This window comes from Artibeus jamaicensis, unplaced genomic scaffold, assembly GCF_021234435.1.
Source record: "Artibeus jamaicensis isolate MK-2021 breed Jamaican fruit bat unplaced genomic scaffold, CSHL_Jam_final contig_47, whole genome shotgun sequence".
In the NCBI taxonomy this organism is placed as follows: domain Eukaryota; kingdom Metazoa; phylum Chordata; class Mammalia; order Chiroptera; family Phyllostomidae; genus Artibeus; species Artibeus jamaicensis.
This window is the reverse complement of record NW_026521848.1, coordinates 667,873-691,891: the sequence shown is the minus strand read 5'-3', so window position 1 is coordinate 691,891 and position 24,019 is coordinate 667,873. Positions and strand designations below refer to the sequence as shown.

The 24,019-nt window shown below is 50.4% G+C and overlaps 3 protein-coding genes across 7 annotated transcripts; 2 read left to right on the top strand and 1 right to left on the bottom strand.

The window, feature by feature from the left end:
• Positions 1 to 6,643, bottom strand: ACTMAP (actin maturation protease). Of its 3 annotated transcripts, none has more exons than XM_037133767.2 (7): positions 6,589 to 6,643; positions 5,575 to 6,150; positions 4,061 to 4,129; positions 3,439 to 3,563; positions 2,960 to 3,089; positions 2,806 to 2,876; positions 1 to 1,995 (listed from the first exon to the last, which is right to left on the bottom strand). In XM_037133767.2, the coding sequence occupies exons 2-7, from the start codon at positions 5,883 to 5,885 to the stop codon at positions 1,673 to 1,675; spliced, it is 1,029 nt and encodes a 342-aa protein (XP_036989662.2). In that variant the 5' UTR covers positions 5,886 to 6,150; positions 6,589 to 6,643; the 3' UTR covers positions 1 to 1,672. The 3 variants fall into 3 exon arrangements, with proteins under 3 accessions (XP_036989662.2, XP_053523508.1, XP_053523509.1); XM_053667533.1 differs by lacking the exon at positions 6,589 to 6,643 and adding an exon at positions 6,371 to 6,582; XM_053667534.1 differs by lacking the exons at positions 4,061 to 4,129; positions 6,589 to 6,643 and adding an exon at positions 6,371 to 6,582.
• A 262-nt stretch (positions 6,644 to 6,905) lies between these two features.
• Positions 6,906 to 19,209, top strand: SNRPA (small nuclear ribonucleoprotein polypeptide A). The gene is made up of 7 exons (XM_037133783.2): positions 6,906 to 6,986; positions 7,441 to 7,535; positions 10,888 to 11,060; positions 13,737 to 13,916; positions 16,003 to 16,176; positions 16,606 to 16,694; positions 18,830 to 19,209. Exons 2-7 carry the CDS (start codon positions 7,463 to 7,465, stop codon positions 18,987 to 18,989), a joined length of 849 nt encoding a protein of 282 aa, XP_036989678.2. The 5' UTR covers positions 6,906 to 6,986; positions 7,441 to 7,462; the 3' UTR covers positions 18,990 to 19,209.
• Positions 19,210 to 19,308: 99 nt separating this feature from the next.
• MIA (MIA SH3 domain containing) lies at positions 19,309 to 23,683 on the top strand. Of its 3 annotated transcripts, none has more exons than XM_037133804.2 (5): positions 19,309 to 21,168; positions 22,035 to 22,106; positions 22,192 to 22,325; positions 22,791 to 22,901; positions 23,259 to 23,683. In XM_037133804.2, the coding sequence occupies exons 2-5, from the start codon at positions 22,058 to 22,060 to the stop codon at positions 23,280 to 23,282; spliced, it is 318 nt and encodes a 105-aa protein (XP_036989699.1). In that variant the 5' UTR covers positions 19,309 to 21,168; positions 22,035 to 22,057; the 3' UTR covers positions 23,283 to 23,683. The 3 variants fall into 3 exon arrangements, with proteins under 3 accessions (XP_036989699.1, XP_036989693.1, XP_036989684.1); XM_037133798.2 differs by having other exon boundaries at positions 21,997 to 22,106; XM_037133789.2 differs by having other exon boundaries at positions 19,309 to 22,106.
• The last annotated feature ends 336 nt before the right edge of the window (positions 23,684 to 24,019 follow it).

Below are 24,019 nucleotides of genomic sequence, written 5' to 3'. Positions count from 1 at the left end.
TTCGTGAAATTTTTCTCTTGCATTTGGGGGGTGTGGGCCCAAAGCACACAGTCTCGAGCCCGGTTAACAGGACAGTGACCAGTTTGGAGTAGAGATGCAGGCCCGGAGTCCTGGCTGAGCTGCTCCTCTTGTGCCTGGCTCTGTGCCGGCTCGGGCAGGACAGTGCACAGGAGCGCCAACCCACCAGGGCTGGGAAGGGAGGCACAGGTGGAGGGGCCTGGGCTGGTGGGGGTTCCCCACTTCTGGTTAGAAACATTAAAAAACCCCAAACACTATCTGTGTGCAGCAATCTCTCTGAAGTTTCCTTGCACCACAGGCACGGCAGTGACCACAACACACCTGTTTCCTCCCCTTTCAGAGGGGAGGGAACAGGTATTCATTAAACTAACCTAAAAATATGTATTTATTTATCTAGATGTACCCGTGCAGGTACTACCTGGTTTGAATCCTGACCCTGCCACTTGCCAAGCCAGGTGGCCTTGGCCAATGACTGTGCTCCCCCAAGCCTGTCTCTCCATCTGTAACGTGGGGACAACCTAGTACCTCACGTATGAGAGTGGAGCATGTACCAAGTTAACGTGGGTGACCGGGTTGGCACACTCAGTTGCTCTCAGATGCATGTCTTTTTCAAAAAATCAGAACACACAGGGAACCTGTGATGAGTCAAGCTGGTATAGGGGCTCAGAACCACTCACCCCAAGATGTGCCTCTGTGGTATGCGGGTTGTGAGCTAGGGTAATCAAGACTGAAGGCTCAGTGAAACCTCCAACTCTGCCCGAAATACCTAGAACAGTCTGAATTAGGGGCTGTGCCCGTAATAAAATGATCACTTTTCTGACCCACCTACAGAGCAGGGTAAACTTCTAATTGCTTCTGTCATCCTGCAGTGACCTTCCTCCCTCTGGAGCCCTAAGATGAACCTTAGCTCAGAATGGCACCTATACCTCATTCTCCCCATCTTGGAACCTCTCATATAGGTGAGGTTCCCATTATGTATGTATTAAGTTTGGCTATTTTCTCGTTAAGCAGTCTCACGTAGACTTACTGAAGAACCTGAGGGCACAGTTAAGGATGACCGTCAGCAGAGGCTGCAGCGGGTGCACTGGGGGTCTGAAAGGCCAGTAGGGCTGGTAGCAGGAGGGGAGCTGGGCTGGGCGGTTAGTTCCTATTCTCTGACCAAAAGGGAACTGCCGCAAGCTTCCCTGGAAGGTAATGAGGAGGCCAAGTTTTTTTTTTTGCTCCCTCAGCCCTGACCCCATGTGAACAGGTACTGGGGGACAGCAAGGTGCCCAGTGAGGAGGCAGATGTCCACAGAGATGATGGTTCAGAAGAGGGTGCCCTCCAGTGAGAAGCAGTGGATGCAATACTCGGGTGGGGTGGATGGGCCTCCGTGTCTGAGCTGTTTTCCCCCCTGGGAGAGGGAGTTTGTCAATCCAGCTTCCAGCTCTACAGCCCACACAGTCGGTGCCTGACGCAGGATGAGGTTGAGGCAGTTGGGACGACACCCAGGCTCAAGAGTGAATAGGTTGTTGGGGACCCTGTGTGAAAGATCTCTTGTTGGAGGTCCCCAAGAGAGCCAGCCGGAGCCCTTGGGTAGTCACACAGAGGAAAACCTGCGGTCTGGGTCCCATCGCCCCCAGTTCAGGGCTGCAGCAGGCTGGTGGCGGGAGTCCTACGGTCTGAGGAGCACAGCCTGGCCACAGAGGCCAGCCCGTACTCCACCCACAGGCACCACATACGCCCGGCCATCAGAGGCCCGAGAGGGTGAGAAGTCCGTCAGCTGCAGGTTGCTATCCCGGACCTGGTTGTAGTCCCACAGCTGGTAATGCCAACTCTTGCCCTGCTTGGCGAGAAGGTAGACTGCTCCCTGCGAGCCTTCCTCTGGCAGGGGTGGTGGCTGGCGGGGCACGCCGGGCACAGGGTGAAACAGGCCTGGCAGCTCAGTGTCCTCAGCATAGCCAGGGCTTGGCACACGCTGCACACCGAGCAGGACCCCTGTGAGAGGGAGAGGCCGTGAGTGGGGGCCCGGGGCACACTGAGTTGCCCCTGCAGCCCTCCAGGGAAGGTGCTGCCTGGTCCCCACATTACAGTGAAGTTAATGGGGGCAGCAGGCACACAGCTGGGCTGGCATTTGGAGCCGGGGTGTCCGGCTCCAGAGCTGTAGGCACTTTAAGTCCCGCCCCCTGCGGCCTGTCAGTGCTGGGAGGTGGAGAGCTGACATTAAACAGAGCAAACGCTGTCACCCAGTCGTCTCCAGCTACCTAGGAGAGAGATGCTAGGAGCGGAGGAGCCCTCAAGGCCACAGCCAGGAGGAGGTCGAGCAGAACCTTGACCAGGCCCACCTGATGCACACAGATCCCTCCTCCTTGCAGGCAGGTGACATGAGGACAATGCTGGTCACAGCTAACACTGAGATGTGCAACATGCCAGACACCACTGTTCAGAGGGTTTTCCATGCTCAGCAAGTAAGGCAGCCCTGTGAGGTGGGTTCTACCATCACCCCGATTTCCAGAGTCAGCGCCTGGAAGTGGCAGGACTGAGCCTGGAGTCCAGAAGGTTTGCTCCAAACACCTGCACTCTGGGCTCGTTCGTGGAAACCCCAACTGCTAGACACTGAAGCACCGCTGCCTGCCAGGCCCCTGCTAAGTACGGTATCCTGTGCAGACAGGGGTGGCCCAGGCCTCGTCTCTGCCTGGAGAGTACTGGGGAGGTCCCAGTGAGCACCAGGGTGAGAATGTGAGGAGGGATGATGTGCAGCGGGGGAGACCCAGGGCGCGTGCACAGGGACACAGGAGGGGGACTTACCCACGCTCACTGCCCAGTGGGCCTTGTGGCCCTTTCTCTGACACGGCTCGTGGTTGAAGTCTTCATCGTAGCTGGTGGCAGGGTTAAGGCCAAAGCTGTGGTGTGGCCTTGGAATTCACCCTTCCCCACCCGTTCCCGTCCTGCCCTGGGATACGGGATGAGCAAGGGATGTCCGGCAACAAGGTGCTGCAGCACACGTTCCCTGTTGGCACCGCCTAGACCACCACGGAGCAGCTCCACTTCGCAGCCCAGGGCCTCCTCAGCCAGCCTGCCCATGTCAGCCACTGCGGGGACACAGCAGACAGAGCAAGGGATCACTGTGTGCTTGGTACCTTTCAAGGTCTCACAGGGATCGATGCCTCTGATCTCTACTGTGAACATCACCTCTTGCACAAATGCAGAAAATGAAGCACATCGAGGGTAAGCTGCTTGTGCAGGACCACAGAGCAGGAGGTGGCAGAGTTGGGCTGGGAGCCCAGGCAGCCTTGCTCCAGAGTCTATCTCGTAACACTTGGTAGGGGAAGGGCCTAAGGAATGGAACAAGGCCCTCCCACGTACCTGGTCCCACCCAGCCTCTTCAGTCCATTCCTGGTGAAGAACGCCAGGCTTGTGAGCCTTTTGCACCCGACTCACCAGAGAACATCTCTCCCTGGGCCGTGTAGCCTCTCTCCATGGCCATCTGCACAAGTCTCTCTAGGGGGATGCCACTGGGGGGCACCAGGAGAGTGCCTGCCATCCACAGGGCCACCAGCCCACACCTGGGAGAAACAAGCCCAACCCCTCAGTCCCTGAGTCCCTGAGTCCAGGGACCCCTCTGCCCTGGAAGCTGGAGTGTGAGGAATAGGTTGGCTGCCCTGGGGGAGTCCTTTCCCCTCTGTCAGGGTGGGGAGACAATACCCTTTCGTGGCAGAGAGACTGGCCAAGTACTGAGGATGAGGAGAAGGAAGGGTAGAGAGATATGTCCCTTGGGCTTCCAGGATGAGTAGCTGCCAAAGTGGAGTTGGAGACAATGGACCAGGTTCATTTGTTCTCTCACTTACTCAGTGATTCCAACTATTTACTGCGCATGCCCCCAGGACCCTGACCCAGTAAGTCACCCTCTCCTTCCACTCCCCTTGTCTTCCCCGGGCTACTGGGGTGAGGAGAACCCATTCCTCCCACCCTCCTGGGCCCATCCTCAGTAAGCACAGCAAAGTCAAAGGCTTGGGACACATGGGACTCCCAAGGGCTTAGGGTTCCACATCAAGGCACGTACTGAGGGCCTTCTTGGATGAGGGAGGGCAGGTCTGCACAGAAGAGGATCCAATGCAAGTCACTTCTGAAACTGAATCAGAGCCAAAATCAGGTCACACGAAGAACCAGCTCCTATAGTGCCCTGCTGAGGTCTGGCTGGGAGCAGTGAAGGGGGGGGAATACAGGCCCCGCTGTCCTGAGGCCTGAACTCTCCGGGCTCAGTCACTGACTTCCTTCACCTGACAGGACACGTCCCTGACCAGCCTCAATTTGTCATCCACTCGGTGGGCGTGACCCTTCCACCTGCTGCTCCCTATGCCTTCTCCTAATTACTGAAGAGGCAAAGGACAGATGTGCAAGAGCTTTGCAACTAGGAGCCGGTGATTAGAGAAAATTTCTCGGGAGATTGAGATTTTATACCCAAACTCTGATTTCCCCCTCTCAAACCTGTTTTGCAGGCTGTTAAATAAGGCAAAAATTCCTTGACTCAGCCTTGACTAAAAATCAGGTAACAAGTTCCAGGTCTAGAGAGCATCTTGATAATGAGCCTCACCCTCCAGCCACTCAGGGTTGCCTGATCCCAATCTATTCCTCCACCTCTGGGGCACAGGAGGGTCAGGGAGATGCGTTTAATTTCTATTTCAAGGCCAGTGAAAGTGAAGGAGATGCCACTGTAGCATGGTGGTTAAAAGCATGGAGGCCCACTCCCAGAGTTCGACCTGGCTATTACTCTGATAAGCACTGTGGCTAAGTCACTTCATTGAGGCTCAGTCTTGAGCCTCAGTTTCCTTATCTGGAAAACAGAGTAATAGTTCCTACCTCGTGGAGTTGCTGAGAGGATTAAATAAGTACTTAAAAACAATGCTGGAAATCTATGGGTGGGGCATAGAAAAGATTATCAAGCTCCCTAGAAAGCTGGAAGTTTCTTACGTATCTGGACTAGTCACTTCTCCCTCTTCCCTTCAGCCAGGCAATTGTTAAGTGGGGTCTGCACAGCCCAGCCAGGTCTAGGCCCTCCTTTCCTGCTGAGGTCCCTGGGTGTCCCAGCTTCCTCGTTGGCCTGCAGACGCCAGTCTCACTACATCCTCCGTTCCCTTGCTGTGCAAGGCCTTCCACAGGACAGTCGCCTTCCTTCCATGCCCTGCCCAACTGTCAAACCCCGTGCTTGTCACTTCCCCTGTCCCATTAAAGAAATGTATCTTCATTTCACTCTGGGTCTCTGCACAAGCTGGTTACTCTCAACACATAGCTTTGATAACTTGCTCAATAGCACTCAGGGATCTTCTTCAGGCAGGCCCCACTGATCCCCAGCCTGGGCTGGGCACCCCCTCCGGACTCCCTCATCACTCCCTCTGCCCACTCTCCACTGTCACCATCTGGTGGAGCGAAGGACACGTTTTTCTCACTGGACTAGGTGTTTGTGAGGGCAGATTCCTGAGGAAATGGGGAAACCCCAAGAGAACATGGAGGAAGCTATGTGGGGACGGGTGGTTCAATGAGCCCCTGGGTGGGTGGGGCGGGAAACGCAAACCCTACCGGTCCTTGTGAAGTTTTAGGAGCCTCTTCGTGTCTTCTCTGCTCCCGGCGGTTGGGCCGGCTTTCTCCAAGGCTTCTTTCAGAAGCTGGCTCTTCTCTAAGCCAAATACATGAGGGGGAGCAGCACCCGTGGAAGAGGGTGGAGGTGGTGGTGGTGGGGGAATAAGGGCCTGGAGACTTGAAGGAGAGGGTAGAAAGGCTATGTCCGGGAGATGTGGGGGTAGGGGAGCTGGGATGATGGGGGCCTGGGATGAAGGATTTCTTGGAGGATGGATTTGGGGCTCTAAGGGAGAAGAGCATGAAGAAATCATTTTGGAGTCTATGGCATGCGCTAGAAGGATGAGAAAGAGGATTCTCCAAAATGGACTGGGCTCAGGGATGGAGATTTTGAAAAATTCTAGGGCAGAGTTCTGGAACTGGGGCACTCAGCAATGGCACTGAAAGAACCAGGGCTAAAATTTTGGAACCATGGGAGCAAGGATAGGGGGTGACTCAAATCAGTTGGTCTCTAAGGGTTAACAGGGTGGTGTCCTTTAATCCAGAACCAGATTTGTAGAATGCAGCTGGGTTGGGAGCCTGAAAGAGGGAAATTGAAGAGTTAATTTATCATCTGGGTTAGATTTGGAAACTTGGGGGTCAGTTACTGGGATATGACGTTTCACACTGCAGTGAGGCGCTAACGGTGGGGTTTAGAGGCCCAAAGCTAAAGACGAGGTGATAATTTAGAATGTGTTCCACTGCCCCGCCCTCCCCATCCCATACATCCCAAACCCGAGTTAGGAAGCTTTGAGCTGACCTTAAGTCAGAGGTCAAGAGGTCAAAAGGACACCTGGCGGGAAAAATGGCCCAGTTGTGGAGGTTCCAGAATCAGGACGCAACAGGAAAGGCCTGTGGGATAAGGAAGGCCCAGAGATCGAAGGCCGTTGGGATCCAAAATACCGCTGGGATGCCGTATGGTGTCAGAGAGTAAAAGGCACCTCCCCTTCCCGCAAAATGGCTGCCGCAACATACAACCTTTCTGATTCAAGTAGTAGGGACCCGCGTGCTTGTCCGCCCCTTTAGGAATTACGTAACAGAGAAGGCGTGGCATTGGGGAGAGGTGGGGCTCCCGAAGGACTGCCTCCGGAAAAGACTGCCGCAAGAAAGGTGCAGCCTTCATTGATTGGTCCGGGGACAGAGGCGGGAACCCAGGTGGCCTTTTGATTGGCAAAGTCTATGTTGCATTGATTGGCAAGATCTGGCCCAAGATTTGATTGGCAAGGTCGGGAAAGAGTACTCTTATTGGTCAAGATACCAAGTTACCGTGCGGGGATTGGCTTGCAGGATAATAAAGGCGGAGCCAAGAGAGGAAGCTTTGGTCTTGGCGTTTGGAAACGTAGCAGCGGCCAGTTGTCGGATCCGTGTCTGTGTTGGTGAGTAGTAGTGGGTGCAGGCCCCCAAGGGCAGGCAGAGCGCTTGGCACCCGAGTCTTTACCAGCCTCGTGTGCGGAAACTATTTTTTCTTTTCGCGTGGCCAGGGCTTCACAAAATTGCCCCTCCTTAACTGGCACTTACATCCGGGTTTTTCTCCTGACCGCCTCGTGAGCGTGTGGGCCAATGAGAATGACCAGTCAGTACGTTCCACCTATTAAGTCGCTCAGAGTCTCCTGGGACTCGTAGTAAACCTCTGTGGAGATTTCCCTCACCACGCGGGAGGGGAAGTAGTGTCCCGCGTTCGCTTTGTTTTCCAAACTGTGGACCCTTTTCCTTCCTTCCTACTTTATGTGACTTCCTTCTGGAAGGAAGATCCCCGAGCAATCCTTTAAGCCCGCGTTCGGATAAAGGATTTTTAGAAGCCCGGGGCTGAAGGTACCTTTTTCCTTTCAGTTCTACAGCGGCACCTTGCTACATGGCAGTTCCCGAGGCCCGCCCCAACCACACTATTTACATCAATAACCTCAATGAGAAGATCAAGAAGGACGGTGAGTTCTCAGTGGAGTGCATCTCACACGAGCCGGCCCCCTCGTTTATCAACAGCATCCACTTCTCTTCCTCGGCCATCTCTTCTAGACAGAATATTAGAGTTAACCCCTCGGTCTTTGCACATGTTGCTTCCTTTGACTTTAACACTACCCCAGTTCATTTTTAGACTGTCCATTAACCCAGTCATTGTCGCTCATCCTTAAAGGTTTCAGCTCACGGTACCCCTCGTCCAGGAAGCCTTCCCCATCTGCTTCCCCCTTGAGAGGAGCCGGTCTGATTTCCCATAGGCCTTTTCCCCCCCACCCTGCAAAGTCCTGATGGTTCTGGTCTGTCATAAGTGTCTGTTCACTGGCCTGTGAGGGCAAGAACTGGGACTGGCTCAGTCAGTGTCATGTATTCAATGGTCAGCCCACAATGAAAATGTTTAATATCAAAGTTTTCACAACAGTCCTGCAGGAAATAGGTATTGTTCCAGTTTCTCAGATTAGGACATTGAGATTCAGGGGTTATGTGACTTCCTTAAGTTCACACAGCAAAGAAAAGAGGTTCAGGTCACCAGTGTGGAATTCTGTGTAAGAAGCTGTTTCTTAACCTCAGACGTTTTTTATTTCTTTTAACAAGTCATCTTTATTGAACTATATTTATTATATTTAAAAACTGGGCAAAATCATAATACTATGTATGGATTAAATTAGCTAAGACTCCATGCGGTGCTTCTTTTTCTTTTTTTAAGGTTTTATTTATTTTTAGAGAGGGGAAGGGAGAAAGAGTGAGAGGAACATCCACGTGCAAGAGATAGATTCGTTGCCTCTTGTGCGCCCCCTACTGGGGACCTGGCTCATAACCTAGTCATGTGCCCTGACTGGGAATCCGGCCTGCGACCCTTTGGTTCACAGGCTGGCAACTCAATCCACTGAGCCACACCAGCCAGGGCGTGGTGCTTTTTTATGGGATCCAGCAATTAGGGCTGGGTAAATGTTAGCTCTGATTATCACCTCAAGAAAATTGTGGGGAAAAACAAAAAAGGTTGTTGGATTAAGTTTGAGGTTACCGACAAACTTGCTGTTGAAGACAAAACAGGGCATGTAAATTGCCTGTGTGCTTTTAGGGCATCTTGCTCAGGCAGTACTTTTTGGTGCTGGGGGCACACTGGTGACTGGGACAGTTCTGGTCATACCTTCATGGAGCCACAAGTCCAGTGGGGATGGAAGACCTGCTAGGAGACCATGATAAACCAGAGTAGCCAGGGGAAGCACAGGGCTGAGATTGGGCACTGAGAAAGTGGGAGTAATTGAGTTTCACAGAAAAGGAGATAGTTGGTGGGAAAGATTTCCAGGTAGAGGAAGCACTACGCTTGACCCTTGAACAACGTGTAGGCTAGGGGCGCCGACCATCCATGAAGTAGAAAATGCACATATAACCTAGGTTGGCCCTCCATATAGTATTTATGTTGCAATGAGGGAGAAGAATGTTCCTAATCTGGACCAGCATATGCAAATGTCAATGTCCAGGGCAGCAGTTTTTCAACCGGTGAGCTGCAAGAATTTTTAAAACATGTAATAACTGACTATTTAGTCAGGGGCACTGATCTCTTTTTTTCATACATTGTCAAATTTAAAAAAATACAACAGTCAACACAATAGCTGTCTGGTGTGAATGAATCAAAGTTATACCTATTTTTTTTTTTTAGTGTCAGGTTGGCAAAAAATATATTCTTTGGTGTGCCACAGAATTGTAGTAATTAGTTTATGTGTGCCATGAGATGGAAAAAGGTAAAGATCGTTGGTCTAGGGACAAGAGCCCTGGACATTCTGGGAACTACAAGTTAATCGTGTGTGTGTGTGTGTGTGTGTGTGTGTGTGTGTGTGGCCTACTACTGGCCTGTGACTTCCAGGAAGATTCCAGTGAGCAGAGCACTGGTTGCTCTTGGGGCCTGTGGACTGGGTGAGGCATTAGGCTGTGTCCTGGGGGCATGGGGAGCCAAGCAAGGAACTCAGTTGTGACAGATCTTCCAGCAGTGGAGGGAGGGGGCCAGATGGACAAACGTGGAGAGGTCCGGTGTTCACAGAGGCAACTGAGGCCCAAACTGGGTTTATGGGGATGGAGAATGGAAAGAAAATCCGGAAACGTCATCAGAATTTTTGGTTAATTGCTTCAAAACACTTTTGCTTCCCTTCTATTCCTCCCGCCCCTACACATTTTGTTTTCTTCCCTCACCTAGTATGTTTTTCACCAATTATCTTTAGCTCAGATACCTCTTTGCACAAAATTGGTATTCTATTTCTGCTGTCAAGTAAGATAGTTTGCTAGCAAGGTGTGATTCTAGGTTTATATGCACTTGGGTCTGTCCCAGTCCTGGCTCTGTAGGGTCTTCCCAGAACCCTTGGGATACTCCTGGGTCAGTAACAAATTCTCTGAAAATCTGCTGCTTACATGTTAGCCAAATAGGGACAGTTAAAGTTGCTACCTCATGGGGCTGTTGTGAGAATTTCGTGACCTTTTTTTCTGTTTTGTTTTAAAAAAATGAAGAGATGTAATTTTTTTGAAATCTGGAGTTTTTCCCCTGTCTGGTGTGGATCGGTATCTTGAGTCCTGGCCTGTGAATTAAAGGGTCCTGGGTTTCATTCCAAGTCAGGATACTTGCCTGCGTGGTGGGCCAGGTGTCCAGTAGGTGGCACCCGAGAGGCAACCACATATTGATGTTTCTCTCCCTCCCCTTGGTCTAAAAATAAATAAATAAAATATTTTAAAAAATTCTGGGTTTTTTACTTGCTGAAAAAGAGACTACAGGCGTAATATGAACTTTTTAGTGACTTACCATAAAACAATGGTATCTTTATTCACACAAATATTTTTAGAGAAGTTTGTGTGCTGCAGTCAGAACTGAGCATGGAGATACTGTGGTGAACAAATGCTTCTCTTCAGAAGGAAAGCTAGACACCAAGTAAACAAAGATGATGTCAGCAGATGGAAGGTACTAGGAAGGAGAGCAAGTAGGATATGAGGAGGGGGGTGACATGAAGGCTGTTTCTTTAGACAAGGTGTTTAGGGAAGGCCTTTGAGACCTGAGTGACTAGGAGACAGCTGTGTATACATTAGGAGGAAGGTGTTGCTGGTAGGGGGAGTGGCCAGTGCAAAGATCTTGAGGCATAATTGGTATGATGGGCTAAGTGAGAGTTAGGAGACCAGTGTGGCTGAAGACACCACAGTGAGGTGAAGTATGGGGAGAGACGAGGTTGGAGGAGTTGGCTAGAGCCACATGGCACAGGCCCAGTCGAGGTGCTACAAGGAAAAGACCAGCTCGAATTGCAATATGCTCTTTGTACATGTTACCTGTGTTCCCCACTGCAGAGCTGAAGAAGTCCCTGTATGCCATCTTCTCCCAGTTTGGCCAGATCCTGGATATCCTGGTGTCACGGAGCCTGAAGATGAGGGGCCAGGCCTTTGTCATCTTTAAGGAGGTCAGCAGTGCCACCAATGCCCTGCGCTCCATGCAGGGTTTCCCGTTCTACGACAAGCCCATGGTGAGCACAGAGGGTGTGGAGGACATGAGCGTGCCCTTGTGTGCGAGGTGCTGCAGGAGACTGGGTGGGCCTGTACTCCTGTTACCTGTAATGCAGCTCCATAAGGACAAGAGTTTCTCTTGGCTGTTCTTAGCATTTACTATTCACTGTACTGGCGTAGGGGGACACACAGTGACTAAGGAAGCCTCCAGCGCTGCCCCCTCAGACCCACAAAGCTGTGAAAGAGACAAGCTTGTCACCAGATGGTGCCAGCCCGGGGGGAGGGGAGGTGGGCTGGGCTGCAGAAGTGCACAGAGCTAGTCAAACTGGGCGTACCACACCCAGGCTGGGGGTTCAGGGAAGGCTTTCTGGATGCGGTGAGACTTGAAGGGGAAGTGTTAGCTGGGGGAGGAGAAGGGAGAAAGAGTGTTAGGCAGAGGGTCCATGTGGACTAAGGCCCAGAGATAACCAAGAACTTATGTAATTGAGGAAGTAAGTCAAGTTCATTTGCCTGGGGTGAAGGGCCAGTAGGAGGTCAGGGAGGGCATGGCCTGGAGAGCATGTCCAAAGTCAGGCTAAGGGGCTAGAGTTTGTCCTGAAAGTGGACTTGACTCCAAGGGTGCTTCCGAGCCATGGAAGGGTTTAGGGAGATGTCTGACTCACTTCCTCAATTATATATGTTCTTGGTTATCTCTGGGCCTTAGTCCACATGGACCCTCTGCCTAACACTCTTTCTCCCTCTCCTCCCCCAGCTGACTCCTTCCCTTCAAGTCTCACCTCATCCAGAAAGCCTTCCCCCAGCTTGGGTGTAGTGTCCCCACTGAATTGGCCCAGCTCTGTGCACTTATGCATCCCAGACCTACCCCCCCCTCACCCTGGGCTGTAGAGTGGACTGGAGAAGGGAATTTAGGGTCCAGTTCTGAAGGAGAGGCTGGGGCAGGCTCTTGGGTGGGGAGGGCTGGGCTGCGACTAGGGCTGAGGCCGTGCAGTTGGGCAAATTGGGTGGGTTGCAGATGTTCCAAGGCCAAATGGACAGCCAGGGGAGCTGCAGTCTTGGAGTTTAGGAGCGTCTTGAAGGCCCTGCCCTGAGCTGCGGTTCCTGCCAGATCACTGGCAGACACCTCTGGTTCTTCGGTCCTTTCCGTAACAGATTTTGAAATGTGCCTCCCTGAACTGATTTCCTTAGGGAGGTGACAGCAAAGCATCAGTGCCTGCAGGTGTCAGGCAGGTGACCTCAGTGGGGGAGGTGGGTCGTGTGGGCGAGTGTGGGCCCCAGGGCAGCAGAGCAGCCTCGAGCCCTCTCATCCCCATTGATTTGACTCCTGTTGCCACCTCTGTGTCTGCAGATCCAGAGTTGCCACATCTTCTAGTGACTTTTCTGGAGTCTATAGAAATTGGCTCTTGAAGTTTAAAAAGCATGATTTTTTTAAAAGATTTTATTTATTTACTTTATAAATAATAAAGGGGAAGGGGGACAGAAAGAAGGAGAGAAACATCGATGGTGAGAAACATCACTTGATTGCTCCCAGGTCGTATGCACCCTGACCTGGGAGCAAACCCAAAACCCAGGCACACGTCCTGACCGGGAATCAAACCAGCAACCTTTCGCTTTACGGAACAACTCCCAGCCAATTGAGCCACACTGGTCAGAGCTAATAAACTGTAAATCTTTCTGTGTTGACCTTCCCCCACTCGTCTTCCTAAGTCACTGCTTGAACCATATTGAGCACCTCAGCATGTGCGAGTTTTGTCAGGGAGTCCTGTCAACTCTACTTTCAAAATACCCACCAGCTGCCTATTTCTCACCAGTCCCCTCTGCCGACCTGGTCCCAGCCTCCACCATTCGTTGTCACTACTATGGCAGTGGCCTTGCCTGCTGGCCCTCCTGCTCAGCCCCTGCTCCCCAGGTTTGTTCTCCGTCCATAGCGTGGCCACAGCACTCCTTGTGAAACACTCCCCTGCTGAAAGCAGCCCCTGGCTTTCTCAGGAAAAGACAAAGTCCTCCCCATGGCCCTCAGGGTCCTTGTTGCTTCTGTGACCTTATGTCTTTCCTCCTTCTCATCCACATTGCCCTTGCTCTTCTTGAATACCCCATGCAAACCCTAGCTCTTCGATGGCTATTTTCTCTGCGAGAATGCTCTTTCCCTAGATGTCTGCAAGGCTCCCACTCTGTCTTTACACTGTTGTCACCTTGTTCAGGCTTTTCTTGGAAACCCTATCTGAAAAATGCAATGCTTAATGATTCTCCAGTTCTTAATCTTTGTTTTTTCTTCCCCACTGAGGAAGCTTCATGAGGGCAGGGCTTTTCGAGTTCCCACAAACAGCTGAGTGGATGAAGTTTAGATTGGGAGACTAAACCCAGGGGTGACTGGAAACCCCTGTCAAGTGCCCTCGTCCTGGCTTGTTGCTTGGTGCGTCCACCTTTGGCCTGATGCTCAGGGCTGTCCCATCCCTTCAAAATTTTAACAGCCCACCCACTGAATGCTAATTAGCCATGTGTCGGGTACTGTTCAAATCACTTTAACTAAAGTCCTTGTAGTCATTCTTTGAAGTGGGAAATATCACAACCCCCCTTGACAGATGTTGAAGCCCAGTGATTTCTTTAACATCACTCACTGAGCTCCTGGTAAGGTCTGCTTTTGCAACCAAGCAGTTGGCTCTGAAATCCCTCTGAACCCTTTGGCTCTCCCTTGGCAGCGCATCCAGTATGCTAAGACTGACTCGGATATCATTGCCAAGATGAAGGGCACCTTCGTGGAGCGGGACCGTAAGCGGGAGAAGAGGAAGCCCAAGAGCCAGGAGACCCCAGCAGCCAAGAAGGCTGTGCAGGGTGGGGCAGCCGCCCCTGTCGTGGGGGCTGTCACAGGCCCTGTCCCGGTAAGTGAGGGCCCTCTCATTAGGCGCTTCTCTGTGTGGTGGGGTTGCTGGGGGGTGGTCTGTGCTTGGGGATTCAGACACCTCCCCCTTCTGTTTCCTTATGTAGATTGGGTGCCTGTCCCTGCCTGCCAGACTCTTAAGATCTTTCTCTGTCTCAGTCTTGGTTTCTCTCTCCTTGACTTGATGTTGGCTCTCTGTGTAGAAAATTGAGGAAGCTACTTAATCAACAGTTAGTATTAATAAGTGAGTTTAATTTATTAGCAGGGTTGCTAGGTATAAGGTCAATATGGAAAAAATAAACTTTATTTCTACATGTTAGCCACACACAAGTAGACTTCAAACCGAAAAATAGCTGAGGAGTCAATCCAACAAAAGGCGTGAGCACCCTCAGCCCTGAAAGTGCAGAACGCTGCTGAGAGAAGCTGGAGATGGGCTCCTCGAGGGCCTGAGGAACTCCCCACTGTTTGGATGTCCGTTCTTCCCAGACTGGTGAAAACTCAACACAATTCCAGTCAGACCCCCAGCAGGAATTCTGGGGACACTGACATCTGTTTTCTCCATGTCTGTGAAAAGGCAAAGCAGGATAGGTGAGGATAAAGTGGGTGGGGAGGTCGCCGCTACAGTGGTCAGGATGGTGTGGAATTAGCACACGAGTAGGAAGATGGACCAGCGGGATGGGAGAGAGTCCAGACACAGCTCTGCACACGTGCTTATTCAACAAGTGGTGAAACTAACATGGTGGCAAAAGGGCGCTTTTTTCCTAGTGAACGATGCTAGACGATGCTGGATATCTGTAAGGGAAAAAATTAGCTCTACCTCAACTAGATATAAGTTAATTTGAGATTGACCTTAGTGTGCCAGCTAAAACAGTAAATGTCGAAGAAAACGGGAAGATGTCTTCATGGCCTTGGTGAGGGCATGAAAAGTAGGGATATTCTGTAAACAGGATACAGAAACATGTAGCACAAAAGAAAAGATGGATGGATTGTATCCACTTTAGTCTCCAAGTCTCTGGGGCTTGCTGAATTTTGCATGCACTGATGCCAACTCACACACTGGCATCAGGAACGCTGTCTGGGTTACTGTCCAGCTTCCCCACTCTTACCTTGTCGCCGCTCTGTGCCCAGCTTTCTGTGCACCTTTGACTGTTTAGGTGTGATCCTCACTCCGGCCTCCCTGTCCCCTCAGTGTATGTGCTGTGTGCCACTGGGCTGTCTCCTCTTCCCCTTGCTGCCACCCCTCTCATTTCTTTCTGTACCTGTCTTGATCCTCCCTGTCCATCTCTGCCTTCTTTTTAAAGATTTTATTTATTTATTTTTAAACAAAGGGGAGGGAGGGAGGGAGAAAGAGAGAGGGAAACATCAGTGTGTGGTTGCCTCATGCACCTCCCACTGGGGACCTGGCCCGCCACCCAGGCGTGTGCCCTGACCGGGAATGGAAACAGTGACCCTTGTGTTCGCAGGCCGGCACTCAGCCCACTGAGCCACACCAGCCAGGGCCCATCTCTGCTTTTATTTATTTATTTGTTTATTTATTTATCTTTAGAGGGGAAGGGAAGGAAAGAAGGAGAGAAATATCAATGTATGGTTGCCTCTCATGCGTCCCCTGCTGGGAACTGGCCTGCAACCCAGGCGTGTGCCCTGACTGGGATCTGCTTTCTGTTCGTTCTTTTTTTCTCTGTAGGTCTCTGGATCCATTCGTTCGGTTTTACCATAAAAATTATTTTTATAAGCAAAAGTATAGCGTTCTCATTGCACTGTTTATTTCTACTCCTTTTAGTTAGCAATTGTTAATAATTAGAAGTTTTCCTTTTTTTTTTTCTCCACTCATATTTGTAAACAAAATTAGGTCATACTGGCTAATTTTTATATATCAAATCTTTTTTAGCTTTCTGATTTGATGTCCTTGACCCTGGGTCTGTTTTGCTCTGTTTTTCTTGATATCCTTTGTCTGGGCCTTTCTCCCTGTGTCTCATGTCTGGGTTTCCTCAAATAACCTCTTCTCTGTGCCTCCTGGTGACTCTGAAAGCACATTTCCTCCCACCTGCTGGCCGCCCCACTCAGTCCAGCTCTCCCTTTCTTTGCAGGGCATGCCACCGATGACGCAGGCGCCCCGCATCATGCACCACATGCCGGGCCAGCCCCCCTACATGCCACCCCCCGGCATGATCCCACCTCCAGGCCTCGCGCCTGGCCAGATCCCACCGGGGGCCATGCCACCACAGCAGCTTATGCCAGGCCAGATGCCACCTGCTCAGCCGGTGAGTGTGTAGTCCCCTGGGATCTCATAAACAGTTGGAACATGGGAACTGAAGGGGAGTGGTTGGGATACTGTTTTAGGTTGGGTGGTCCGGGCAGGCCTTCCTTAGGAGGTGCTATTGGGCGAGAAAGATGAGGCCCTGGGGCAGCTGTGATTGGCATGTTTGTTGGAGGAGCTTTGGAAGGTCGGGGTGAGGCTGGACCAGAGGCCAGCACCTTGATTCATATTCATTGAACTTCTGCCAAGCAGCCGCTTCTGGGTGCAGCAGCGCTGTCATGCGGCTCACAGTCTAGAGGGGGCAGAGTGGGGTAAGACAGGCAGCACCGCAGGGCGGGGAGGGGCTAGGAAGGAATCGAGCAGGGTTGCAGGGGGGAACAAGAAGGCCGCAGCTACCCTTCTGGACTCATGGGCTCCTATCTCTTTCCCACAGCTTTCAGAAAACCCGCCAAATCACATCTTGTTCCTCACCAATCTGCCAGAGGAGACCAATGAGCTGATGCTCTCCATGCTTTTCAACCAGTAAGTGGGGCTGGGGCCAGAGGGCGATGGTCAGGAGGTGGCACCATGGGGACAGGCCTCAGAATTCTGCTGGTGGAGCCTGGCTCCTTCTAAGGCTTTGCAGGCAAAAAAGGAGGAGGCTGAGGCCAGATCCCACAGCCCACGGGGTGTGGAGGTGACGAGGCTGGGGGTTAGCAGTGGCCAGGGCATATGTGCCATCCTCCACCTTCATGGGGGTAGGGCTGGAGAGATTCTGGGTCTCATCTTCCTCGTCTGTAGGATCCAAAATACGTGTAAAAGAAGACTTACGTGATCTCATCGAATACTGGCCAGACTAGTAAAGTCAGCACACTGAAAGAGCAAGTGTGGGAGATGGAGAGGTTGGAGCCCCGTACGTTGCTGATGGCGCGCACACCCTATGGGCATTGTGCCAGGGTACTTACTGTTCACTGCTTAGTGAGTTAGGGGTGTGCTTTCACCTGTTTGCTCTGCTTCTGATTGTGTACCCTAGAGAAATATATAGTTTTTCAATACAAAATGTGTTTCCGGGGATGGTTGCCCACTCACCTTGATTCAGGTGCTTTAAGTGCTGCTTCCTGCTCGAGGAGTATCCTTTGCCAGCCTGGCTGTTCCTCCTGGAGGCCGACAGGACAGTGGAGCAGCCAACACACAAAACCACCGTCTGTGCACGGCTGACAGCGGTGGTGATTTTACAGTGTCCTGGGCTTTCTCACCCATGAAGTAGGAACCAGGGCTCTGCAGTGGGTGCTTCTCATGTCTCCTCTTCTCTTCTGGGGAGGGAAGAAGGAGGTCCTTTGTGAGCTACATGTTGTCATGGGGAGGTCGTTATTACCAGAAAGGCACTAAAGAATTTATTCGGGTCAGGGGAGAAGTCAAAGGGTGATGCTCCCCGCAGTGCCTGTGTGCAGTGAGGAGGAACAGAGTGCCCCAGGCGTGGCGTAATAGTACTGAGAGGAAACTTGAGAAACTGGGTAAAAAAAATACGAGGTCTGCCCAGAAAGTATCCAGCCACTTAATATGAAAAATAGTGGCATTTATTGAAGAAGATTCAAGAAACATTGTACATAGGACAATGACACCTTAGTCCCCTTCAAAGTAGACACGTTGGGACCTCACACAGTTCTTCCAATTGCTATCAGCTGCCCTGTATTATTTTCCTGAACCTCACAAACAGTCTGAAATCTCCCCGCTTTTAAAGGTGATTTTAGTTTTGGGAGAAGCCAGAAGTCACAGGGCACCAAATCTGGGCTGTAGTGGGGCTGAGTCACCTGGATGATTTGATGTTTCACTGAGAGACTACATGAGACGTCATGTGTGAGCATGTGTGTTGTGTTGAAGCTGCCAATCACCAGTTGCCCATAGCTGTGACCTTCTGAATCAGCTGAATAGTTTCCTTGGAGGAATGTTCAAGCTTAATGCATAATTTGATGGAAATTTGTTCTACTCAGTCATTTTGAATGCAGCAGCCACACAGTACACATGCTCATTCAATGGCGTCTACCGCCGCCACTGACTAGTACGGTGAAGTCATCATTGTTCACGCATGCACATTCCAGTCCACTCTCCTTGGCTGCCAGGTTACATCAATGTTTCACAACTAGTTCTCGTTATATTAACAATGGCTGGACTTTATCCAAACAGACCTCATAATACCACACATTTACCATGTCCACAGAACAAAACATTTTGTAAGGACACTGATGGAAAAAAAGGATACCCAGTCAAGATGAGGGTGGTTGCCTAGTAGCTAGGGAATGTACTAGGGAATGAGAAGAGGGAGATGAAAGAAAAGGCAGATTCTAAAAAGGTAGTGGTGGTTTCTGGAGCAGAGGTAGGTGGGTTACAGTGGGGGCAGTAGGTGGGGGGGAGAGCAGTGTTTGGTAGCTTGACCTAAGTTATGGTTTGTGGGTAACTGTGTTAAAACCTCTCATTAAGTGATGTGTTCATACTGTACGTACTTGTTTCTGTTAGGGCTTCTCAGCGTAGCAGTACATACATTCTGGGCCAGGTAATTCTTCGTTAGTGTGGGCGTCCTCTGCTTTGTAGGATGTTTAGCAAACATCCTGTCCACCAGATGCCACAATGTCAGAGGGAAGTGCTGACTCTAAATCTCTGTGGTCTGTCCCTTCTTTCAGGTTCCCTGGCTTCAAGGAGGTCCGGCTGGTCCCAGGGCGGCATGACATCGCCTTTGTGGAGTTTGACAATGAGGTTCAGGCAGGGGCAGCTCGTGACGCCCTACAGGGCTTCAAGATCACCCAGAACAACGCCATGAAGATCTCTTTTGCCAAGAAGTAGCGCCTTTTCCCCATGCCTGCCCCCTCTCCCCTATTTGGGACCTCCCCTCTTTCCCTTGGCTCGGCCCCCCGAAGGTAAGTCCCCCTTCTTTGGGGCCGCCTTGGAGCCGCGCATGTGTGAGTGAGTGGTCACACAGCATTGTACCCAGAGTCTGCCCCCAGACATTGCACCTGGCGCTGTTAGGTTGGAATTAAAGTGGTTTTTATGTTTGTTTTTTTGATGTTTGATTTTCTACAACCATTTGTCGTTTTTATTTTCTTGTTCCCTATGGTTCTCTTTTCTGCATATCAGAATATCTTGAATTTTCGAACCTCTCAACCTTGGGAAAACAGAGTATGTAGTAATATTGTCCAAGCCGAAGTCACCTTTACTACTTCAGCAGATTTCTGTTTTCACTCAGTCAGCATTCACTGTGGCAAAGTGAAACCCAGGCTGCCTTGGACAGTTGGGCAGTTTCTCTGTTATACAAGGATGCTACCTTGAATGGCACACCATTCACTTCGTGGACTCGCATGTTTATTCCAATAATTGTCTAACATAGAGTGTTAAGGAGGAGATTTCCCTTCACTTGTTTCTAATCCTCACAAAAGTACCTTCAGTTATAGCAACAGTCCCATAGCAACCATTCTAGGTACTTCAGGGGGAAGGAAGAGGATTGGGTGTTCATGAAATCGTTGGAAGGGTAGTAGGAACAGCACTCTGGATTTGGGACACTTGAGTTCAGGTTTGTAACTCCTGACTGAGCTTCGATCTATAGTTCAGGAAGGTGCTGCTGCTAACAGGAGGCCCAAATTCATTTGCTCACACATGGGAAGGTACTGACCAGACACTAGTAAACGAGTGTGGCCACTTCCATCACAGCTGACCTCTCTTGCCTGCTGCCACCAGCCAGAAGACCCAAATTCATCTTCAGTGCTTTAGTTGCGGGGAAGCCTGGGAAATGTAGTTTTGGGCTAGATAATTATGTGTCCAGTTAAAGCTATGGATAAGGGTAGATGGAACACAGGACCTTCCTTAGCCATCTGTCACACGCCTAATTGGAGAATTTTATATTACCTAATACCTTTTCTCGCACCATATGGATGGGAAAGTTCGATTGCCAGAAGTAGAAAATTAACCACAAAAAGTAAGACATAGTGTTTAGCACTGGCTGGTGTGGCTCAATGGATTGAGTCCTGGCCTGTGAACCAAAGGGTCACTGGTTTGATTCCCAGTCAGGGCACATGCCTGGGTTGTGTGCCGGGTCCCTAGTAGGGGGCTTGTGAAAGGCAACCACACGTTGATGTTTCTCCCTTCCCCACCTCTAAAAGTAAATAAAATCTAAAAATATACCAGAGAAACACCCCGACTCTCTTACTCTGTGTTACAGACTCTGGATGCTTTTTCCTGCCAAGCCTAAGTGTAAGCCTGTCCCTGCTGTGCTCCTCCAGTAGAGGAGCATCCGTGAAATGAGACCTGTAGAACCAAATGCAGACTTTTCCCCTGTAAGATCTGAAAGATTGGAAGCAGGAAGGGTTGCCCTTTCCACTAAAATACATGGTGTTATTGCAGATGGCACGTGCAAACATCCTGCCCACCACACTGGTTCTGAGGTCAGCTGATCTTGGTCTCTGCTGTCTCCATAGGGGGCTCCCTAGCTGTTCTCTCACCCACTCACTCATTTTTTTCCTGTGTAAAGAAAAACCTATGTTAGTACTATGGTCTTGTTTGTCCTGTCACTCCTCCCCGCATACGCCCCTACTGCCAGGCACTTAGCAGGCACTCAGTTCAGCAGACCTCTTATATGCTAAATATTGTTCTTGCATAGGATACACAGTGGTGAAGAGACAAGCTAATTTCAAATACTGTGTTCTGATACAACCAAAACTGATTCTGTGGAGTGATGGGAGGATAAGGCTAGGCAACTGACTGGATGATCCAGAAAGACCCTTCAGAGTAATTGACGTTTGAGTAGAGCTGTTTAACATTCTCCTGGTACTTGGTGCTGGGTGTGGGTATGTAGAGATGGCTTATATGTCCCTTTATGAGTTCTTCCCCTCCCCAAACCTGTGTGTGTTCATTCTCTTCCCCTCTAAAAAATTTTGGACTTACTATCCCAGAGGCAAGAATGCCTGGAAAAAGGTGGATGCTCAGGAGAAGGATCTCAGCCTGTGGCATTCTCTTTGAAGCAGTTTTAGAGGTGAGACTTGAATTCAAACCTCCCCCATTCTCATTCTGACCTTGGGCAACTGAACTCCGAGCTCAGTGTGGGCCTGGAACCAAATCTAGCCGCTCCACTTCTGGCTTCGTAACCTTGCACGACTTCCTTAAGGCTCTGCTTCCATTTCCACATATAATGGGGTTATGTTAGTCCCTCTTGAGGTGATGCAAAGTGTTTATTTGAGTTAATAAAATAAAAATCCATAATAAAAATGATGACTACTCTGTAAATAGCGATTAGCTTTTATTATCCCTATTTTATAGATGAGAAAGGTGAGGCTCCAAGAGGAGAATATAGCTTAGCCCAGGTCAGTTGGTCAGGAAGTGGCTGGTTGAGGATAAATAGTGGTCGTGGCAGGGTATCACCTAGCCTGAGGTCCAACATACAACATTCACTCAGTATTTGAGAGCCGGGGTTATTCCTGGCATTCAAAGGGCTGCCTGTTCTGTCCCTTAGCACAGGAAATACCAAGCCAGGTAACTGAGAAGATGGAATTAAATATCAGCCTGCCTGTCTGGGCCTCACTAATTCTTGAGGGGGTAGCCGTCACTTGGAGTGGCCTGAGCAGCTTTGGTTCTATCTGGGCATTTCCTTGGGTGGGTAGCCCTTACCCTGTCCTCGAAATGGTTCAGGCTGGGTAGCAACCTCTATGTGGTGTGGGCAAAATATGGGACTGGTTTAGGGCGGGGACAAGACCGAGAACACAGGTTTCCTTGTATAGCTGGAAAGAGGGAGGGCAGGAGGAAATTGGAGACCCCATTTCTGCCTTAGTCACTGTTGCTCATAGTCCATGATGACTTGGTCCAGGGTGTTCCTCGCTGTCATCTTGCTGTCTGCCTTACCAGGGCCTAGTATCGGGGGCCGCCCCATGCCCAAGCTTGCTGACCGGAAGCTGTGTGCTGATGAGGAATGCAGCTGTAAGAGTTGGGGGCTGGGGGAGCTGGGGGCTTGGGCTGCCAGCCTTTTTGGAGGACGCTGTCATTCCCGTCTATTCTTCTCCAGACCCCATCTCCATTGCTGTGGCCCTTCAGGACTACGTGGCCCCCGACTGCCGTTTCCTGACCGTACATAGGGGCCAAGTTGTGTATGTCTTCTCCAAGCTGAAGGGCCGGGGTCGGCTCTTCTGGGGAGGCAGTGTGAGTTTTGGGAGAGCAGAAAAGAGTATGGGATAGAGTGGGAGTACACCCTAACTTTCTGCCTAAGGGGAAAATTAGAGAGGGTGAACTGAAATAGAGTTTGGGGTGCTACTGTGATGTGTTTTCACTTTGTTTACCAATAATTATAGGGCACCTCCTATGGTACCTAGTTCTGTTTTAGACACCAAAGATACAATATTAAATAATCCCTTTTATCCTAATGGAAGAAGACAAGCCATCAAAGATATCAGCAAATGTGCTGCTCTGAAAATTAATGTAGTGTGACTGGGTGACACTATCACGTGGTCAGGGAAGCCTCTGAACAAGTAATGTTAAGCTGAGATGTAACTGACAAAGATGAGCCAGCCTTGTGGAGATCAGGGAGAAGAGCTAGTTTAAAGGTCTAAGGCAGGCAGGAGCTTTCGATCTTCCCGAGACCCTGGCTTTTAACCATTTCCCCCCTAGGTTCAGGGAGATTACTATGGAGACCTGGCTGCTCGCCTGGGCTTTTTCCCCAGTAGCATTGTACGGGAGGACCAGATCCTGAAACCTGGGAAAATCGACGTGAAGACAGATGTGAGTGTGTGTGTGTGTGTGTGTGTGTGTGGTGGGGGGGGGGTGGCAGGGATATGGAGGGAGGACCCCTGGGTTTGGTGATAGACAAAGAGGCTCCTACCCTTGGCTCCCTGGCAGCCTAGCTGTGTGCACTGGGACAAGTTCTCTGCATCAGTTTTCTCATCTGCAAAATGGGACGTGATTTCTAAGTTTTGCTGCAGTTGAGAGGTATAAGATTAGAGGATTCTGGGCTATTTTGCATAGAGATTATGTGGCCAAACCTGGCCCGTGCAGCTGCAGTCTTTGCTAAAGCCAACTAGGTCCTTTGTGGTATGACCGCTGGTTTTGTCCCCACTGTTTTCCTTTTCTCTTTTCCAGAAATGGGATTTCTACTGTCAGTGAGCTCAGCCTAACGCTGTCCCTGCTGTTTTTTTCTCCCAGTTTTATGCAAATACATCAGCCAAATACAAACTGCAAGTCTCTGTGGTCTTTGTGGTGGAAATCTATAAAGGAAATGGGTCCCCGGGTTCCTGCATTAGCCAATGAACCCACAGATGGTGAAAACATCAATAGTTGCTAGGTAGAATTTCACTGACTAAAAGCCCTTTGCTCTAACCTGAGTTCCCGAGGTGGGCTCTAAACACACAAGCAAATGGAAAGATGCAATAATCTGAACAGCACAGTAGGGGACTGTGATGTCTAGAAGACCAAAGGAAGACAGTGGAACTATTGGGAATAAGCCAGTCGGATCATGAGGAAGACAACTCACGGAGCAAAAATTTTCTTGAAAGATTATCTGCAAAGGAAGGTGGGAGGTTGTTAAACTGAGTGTATCACCTCAATTTTCATCCATCCTGCCTTTGAGGTCAGAAATCGCTCTCATTGAAAAAAAAAAAAAAAAAAAGAAATCGCTCTCATTGGGCTCTTCATCAGTTCTGCTCATACCTCCTTTCTTTGCATCCGTATCCCCGCCCCCAGGTCCGCTACTACCCAATGTGGAGTGTCCACTCTGTCCCCGGATTCCAGACCAAATCCGTTTCTCTGCTCTGTTAAGCGTCTCTGCACCGCCTCTTCCCACTTGCTCCGCCAGTTGCTTACCTTGGTCCCGCCCCTTTCTGCGGGTCCCTCACACCGCCAAT

What these genes read in the sequence shown, in the direction of transcription:
- ACTMAP (XM_037133767.2), bottom strand. Translation starts at nt 5,885, where the DNA reads ATGATTTCTTCATGCTCTTCTCCCTTAGAGCCCCAAATCCATCCTCCA. An exon ending in CTCATCCAAGAAGGCCCTCA is followed by an intron (nt 3,564 to 4,060) that starts GTACGTGCCTTG and finishes TGTTTCTCCCAG; the next exon opens with GTGTGGGCTGGTGGCCCTGT. An exon ending in CCAGGGAGAGATGTTCTCTG is followed by an intron (nt 3,090 to 3,438) that starts GTGAGTCGGGTG and finishes GTGTCCCCGCAG; the next exon opens with TGGCTGACATGGGCAGGCTG.
- SNRPA (XM_037133783.2), top strand. Translation starts at nt 7,463, where the DNA reads ATGGCAGTTCCCGAGGCCCGCCCCAACCACACTATTTACATCAATAAC. An exon ending in TGAGAAGATCAAGAAGGACG is followed by an intron (nt 7,536 to 10,887) that starts GTGAGTTCTCAG and finishes TCCCCACTGCAG; the next exon opens with AGCTGAAGAAGTCCCTGTAT. An exon ending in AGATGCCACCTGCTCAGCCG is followed by an intron (nt 16,177 to 16,605) that starts GTGAGTGTGTAG and finishes TCTTTCCCACAG; the next exon opens with CTTTCAGAAAACCCGCCAAA.
- MIA (XM_037133789.2), top strand. Translation starts at nt 21,980, where the DNA reads ATGATGACTTGGTCCAGGGTGTTCCTCGCTGTCATCTTGCTGTCTGCC. An exon ending in TGCTGATGAGGAATGCAGCT is followed by an intron (nt 22,107 to 22,191) that starts GTAAGAGTTGGG and finishes ATTCTTCTCCAG; the next exon opens with ACCCCATCTCCATTGCTGTG. An exon ending in AAATCGACGTGAAGACAGAT is followed by an intron (nt 22,902 to 23,258) that starts GTGAGTGTGTGT and finishes TCTCTTTTCCAG; the next exon opens with AAATGGGATTTCTACTGTCA.